We start from the raw sequence: 5,675 nt of genomic DNA on the forward strand, positions 1-5,675 counted from the left end.
GTTTGCTTGGGCTAGTGCACTCATCATTTCTTCGCCGAAGGTTTGGCAAGGAAAGAAGCCTTTTGTGCTGGTCTCTAAGTATTCGGTTGTCCTACGCATACTCTTATGCAAAAGGGCTAAGACTGAATCGTATATAAGATAATATACAAAAGAGAGAGTAGCATGTGGCCTCACCGTAGAATGAGCAAGAATAACAATCTACTGTGCTTTGAAGCAAGCATCTGGTGCTTGGTTCAAGCAGACATGTAATACATGATTTGTGTGTTAAGGTGTTAAGAAAAGAGTCTTCTTTTCTCCAAAGATTCAATGGCTTTTCAAAACATTGTAGCAACACTATCTCAAGAACTCTGGTGCAGGGCACAAGCACTTGACACTGAAGACACAGGAGTCGTTAAGTTGGACGGAATCTCATAACGATCATGGGATACGATTGCAAATTTTGGCCAAAATTATATGAAAACCACCCCACACCAAGCTCTACAAATCCAAAGGCTCTCCAATATAGATTCTAATATGTGACATTTAAAAGCTGCCTCCGCACATTGAGATCACCTAAGTTCACATAATGATTCCCCTGAAACTCAAACAAAAATATCACCAAAAAAACCCCCTCAAACTCAAACCTGATGCATACACAAATTTTCACAAAGAAGTCCGGCCCTCCATTTAATCAGACAAATCACAAGCCTAGTTTTTGAGGACTGCTAAGCACACCAACTCATAGAGCTCAATGTAGACAGTACAAAGAAATGCGTGCACTTTGCTGCTGCTTGAGTAAAGTTAAGAGCAGTCAACTTTACACCCAAGGGCACCACAGATCACATAACTTCCAAGCAGCCCTCATTCTTTGTAAACACATGAAGCCTAGACACTGACCATAACAAGGCCAGTAATGAAAACAGATAAACAAACACGAGATAGCTCCATAGTAGCAGTCACAAGTCACGGATCCAACTCTTCCCAAAAAAAACCCACAGGTGCTCTTCCTTTCCAGAATTGTTATTTAACATTGGACAACTTGAAACTCGAGATAGCTTCATAGTAGCAGTCATAAGTCATGGACCCGACTCCTCCCAAAAAAATCCCACGGGTGTTTTTCCTTTCCAGACTAATTATTTAACATTGGACAACATGTGAGCCACAAATAAAATATCCAAATTACCCATGTCAAATCAAGAGCTTCTCAGATTTCCAATCTACATGTAAGAGTTCACGAAAGACTAAGGCCACAGATCACAAGCACTGCATTACCACGTTCCTGGGGCATTGTCAACTCAAGAAAGCATATACACAGTTAGAAATCAATGAAGTACAATTTCACGACAAGCTTCCTACTTAACAGCAAACATCTACACCATGATCACCATTGAAAATCTTGGTCAGAAAAAACTACATTATGCATCGTTCCTGCCAATGTACCATTAATGAGTTGACTGTGGTGTAAGGTAAATCCCTTAGGTGTTCATGGAAAAACTAGCTTCAAATAACAGGCTACCAATCACCAAGCAGACCATGAACCTCTTGATTAAATAAAACCTAGTGCAATTAGAAATGTCCTGACAGAGTTACCTACAACATGATAAGCTTCTGCGAATGCACTTGGAATGAGATCGGAATGTGTAGTGTAAGTCGAAGCTCTTTCTGTACATGGAACAAAACTGAATTACACTGGGCTGAGAAGTTGAGCTAGGTTAGGCTTGGGCTCTGTGTTCATGCCAATGATGATGATGAGCGGGATGAATCCATAGTGTGTGGCGACCTTGGCCTTCTTCATGCACCAGGTGGACCACTCCTTCATAGCTTTGGTCCAGCTGTTCTTCGAGTCTTCCCCTTTGCCTGCCTTTCCTTTTCCTTTCAAATCCGCACGCGGCGCCATTTGATTTAATTGATCTGCACATCAAGCACATATGCCATTTTCAAACATGCCACAGGAAACGAAACACAAATAATCTGCAGAGGCGACGGAGACAAGTTCTAACCTCACACGCAGAAACCCTAACCCCTGGAAGCTTCGCTACTCTGTTACAACATTTGTCTCAAATGAATTCCGGACAAGGAACCGACGCGGATGAGTTCTTGAGTTCGAAACTCCTGAGTCGATATCGTGAGGCTATGACATTTAAACCACATTCATGAGGGCTTTGGTTCTAGTAGATCTTTGAGGTCTCGTGGAACATTCTCTTCTTCTTATTTTATATCGTGTATATATATATATATTGATATATTGATTAGAGTGCTTCGTTAGTCGCACTTGCATTGATAAGAGAAAACAAGAACCTAGAAGAGAAAAGCTTGGAGAGAGAGAGAGAGAGAGAGAGAGAGAGAGAGAGAGAGCTTGTGCTTTATTAATCCCATTAGCTTAAGTTGACATAATCCTGTGTTTACAACGCCATGATTTTCATGTTTCAATTTTGATATGTTTAAATGTATCATTAGCTTTTAGATTGTATCAATTCTTTGTGTAAGTGTGTAAGTGTGGTTGTGTCATTTGAAGATTCAACAAGAGCATATATCTCTAGAGAAGAAAATGGAGAGAGAGAGAGAGAGAGAGCTTGATACCTTTCACCAAAGAAAATTTTCTTGTTTCTTTGTTGGTATCGTCTCTAGTACATTCAATCGTGATGCCCTAATTTTGAGTTGTGTACCTCGCAAAAGAATCATAAAAAAGGTTAGAATTTATATAAAGTGATGATATGGGATCATTTAAAATATATTCACTTTTAGATGTTTTTTTTTTCGAAGAAGTAGAAATTTGATTAAATAAGAAGGGAAAAAGATACATGGAACCCACAGGTAGGGGGTGGGTTAGTCCCTTTCATGTTTCTCCCTTTTTATGTTTGGGAAAAAAAAACATGCAAGTCTCCTTGCATGGGGGAGTTTGCACAGTCCTCCCTCTTAACCACCGGCGTCCACTTCTAGTAGTCATGGGCCGGGCTTGTCGGTCCAATAGGAAAAGGGTAAGAGTGATCGCCGATGAAAGGCGCACTCTAACTGGAACATTCAAAGGTTAGTTGGCTAAGCATGGACGTCCAAGTGTGAATGGGCGAGCTCATATAATAGTCACCTAAACCCAGAAATCACTCATTCTCTCATTTGTGCAATTGAAGAGTGCTCTTGCTCCATCTCCATCTTCTTCTTCATCTCCTTGTGTGTGTGTGTATGCGTGAGAGAGAGAGAGTGTGTGTGTGTGTGTGATCGAGCATTGCGACGGCATGACGACGGCGAGGCGGCTAAGCGTGGCACGATGGTAGCTCCCTCTTCTTCGCGGGCGAGGAATCCTCTACGAAGGCGAGCGTAGGGCCGTGACTGACACACCCTTGCTCTCTTAAGCTTGCTAGATTAGTTTGGTTGTGTGCTTGCAGACATTTATGGCTCGCACACAGTGTACGGCAAGTCCCTTGCTTTGACACGTTGTCAGGAGTTTTTTGGAGCAAGGGATTGCGCATATGTACATACCCATGCATGGTGCATCAAATAAAGTATTGCCCATTTTCCAGAGCCAGGTGGTTTCGTGGGGCCCACATGTGTACAGGTAGGACAGCATGTACATAGTGCATCGATTTTCATCGTTACTAGTACCATTGTGTTTTTCTACAATAAGGAGGAGTTGGTAGCGCGTAAAACTTCTCGAGGAAGCTATCCGCGGGCCGACGACGTGAGGTCAGCAGGTGCGTCAGATGGCATCTAGTGGCGTCAGGAGGGCGAACGAGGTCAATATTTGCACGCAGATGAGGACGGACACAACGTGGGTGTTTGCTTGTGAGAATTATGCAGAAAGGTCATCATGAGGACCTTTTTTTGGGGCCACTTCACGTGGTGGCGAGATGCATTATTGGAAAAAAGCTGAGTGCCAGGTGTGCGAATGATGCAAAAAGGTGACAACTATGCACTGCGAGGTCAGTTTTTGGCCTGTTCGGGGTCCGTTTGAGGTCATCTAAAAGGCCAAGGGTGCCCAACTAATAAAGCTAAGTGTGGGAACTGAAAAAACTGAGAGAAGACCAGAAAAAAACGTGGAGAAGAGAGGAGGAACAGCCGCAGGTGTGTTTTTGCCCATTTTGGAGCCTGTTTTGGCCGTAAACTGCTCATCCGAGGTCGGATTTGAGCACTTTGACATTGTAGACTGGGGTTTTGGGCCGTTCCGGACGCGATGGCGCTGTCCATTTTGCCAAATTCCTCACTCTTTTCCTGCTGTTTTTCTGTGTAAGTTCCTCCTATGAGCGAAGTTTCTGCTCCAGTTTGTGATTGTATCTGGCTTCTTTCACCCATAGTGTGTGAGCTATTTGCCCCATTGGTGTTGGCCCAAGCTCAATTGTATCTAAACATCAGAAATTCTCCTCTTTTGAGCTGAGTTTTTGGGTGTGTGTGTGTGTGTGTGTGTGTCTGTGTGGAGTGGGCAAGTGGATAGTCTCTCTCCTCTCACTCCAGAGGTGTGTTCCCTGTCTCGGCCAGGTGTGTTGTCTAAGCCGAGTGGTGCCCCATAGTGTGTGTGTGTATCTTCCCAAGAGTGTGTGACGGGTCGTTATAGAGGCGCTGTGTGTGTTTTCATCCCGCCCACATTCTTTTGGTGCCCCCACGGAGGATCTTCCTCGAGTACCTTCTGCTTCGAGCTTCAAGCTTCGAGCTTCGGGATTACAGGTTGCAGGTTGCAGATTACAGGTTACAGGTTACAGGTTACAGGAACAGGGACAGGGACAGGTACAGGTGATTCACACAGGTACAGGTAGCTGGACTAGTAGTGATGTCACTTGCAGTTGTTGTGGGAATGCATCACTTGGCGCCTATTTGAGCGCATTGTTTGTTGGATTGTACGTTACTTGTGGAAACTGCCATTGTACGCCTTTGTGGAGCCATATATGGTTTTATTTGGCAGTCCCAGCCATTTCTGAGACTTGGTCTGGAAGATAGTCATTTCTGAGACTTGACTATACGCGATTTGCATTAGCTTTCGTGTGAGGGTCGATAGCGTGAGGTTTTTATTGAGCTGGGGGATTCTCAAATGTGGAGATCCTTTCGGTGATACAGGTGGCTGGAGCACCCTCTTCGTGACCTCGCCATAGGCTATGTACTAGTGAGTCCTACTTGATGCTCGGGTTCTATTGTTGACAGTTTATGCATACATAGACAGTCTATATTTTGGGTTCCTACTGCTCTACTTCTGGGGAAACTCTGTCGAAATTTTCCCAAGTTATGATGGCTGGTTTTTTGGTATTTTGAGCCATTTATGCTGTTATGCTGCTGAAATTTTGGCAAAATCAGAGGTTGAGTCAGGTGTGCCTTCTTGGGAGCTTCATGGTTGGCTTTAATGGATGATCAAAATGGCCCTCAGTTCACTCCTTTTCATTTAACGCAAAGAATTCAGATTAATGTTCATGTATCCAGGAAGATCTTTTTCCAGCAGCGCATAGTCTTTATGTTTGGGCCAAGAAGATTGAGAGAGATCCTGGAATGTCCTTTGCCTGTTGTCATTCCGATGATCAACTATGAAAACTCATTTGATGTGCATGTGTTTGTTCTCATCTAAAGCTGAGCTCCATTGAAGTTTCTGGGGATTGGGTAGTGAAAAGTTTTGGGTTCTTGCACGTGTGTTCGAAGGGGTTCTCAAAGCATCATAATTTGGGTAGCCATGGCTTTCTCTTATCCCGAGTTTCATGGAAGAAGTGATGAAGATGTGGAAG

At 43.7% G+C, this 5,675-nt stretch overlaps 1 protein-coding gene across 1 annotated transcript; it reads right to left on the bottom strand.

The window, feature by feature from the left end:
* Window positions 1-1,498: 1,498 nt before the first annotated feature.
* On the bottom strand, window positions 1,499-2,130 carry LOC147459749 (uncharacterized). Its single transcript, XM_086509898.1, has 4 exons — window positions 2,065-2,130; window positions 1,980-2,002; window positions 1,760-1,890; window positions 1,499-1,641 (listed from the first exon to the last, which is right to left on the bottom strand). Exons 1-4 carry the CDS (start codon window positions 2,128-2,130, stop codon window positions 1,526-1,528), a joined length of 336 nt encoding a protein of 111 aa, XP_086366024.1. The 3' UTR covers window positions 1,499-1,525.
* Between the last annotated feature and the right edge of the window lie 3,545 nt (window positions 2,131-5,675).

This window comes from Adiantum capillus-veneris, chromosome 4 (genome assembly GCF_014529385.1).
Source record: "Adiantum capillus-veneris isolate H3 chromosome 4, ASM1452938v2, whole genome shotgun sequence".
NCBI lineage: Eukaryota > Viridiplantae > Streptophyta > Polypodiopsida > Polypodiales > Pteridaceae > Adiantum > Adiantum capillus-veneris.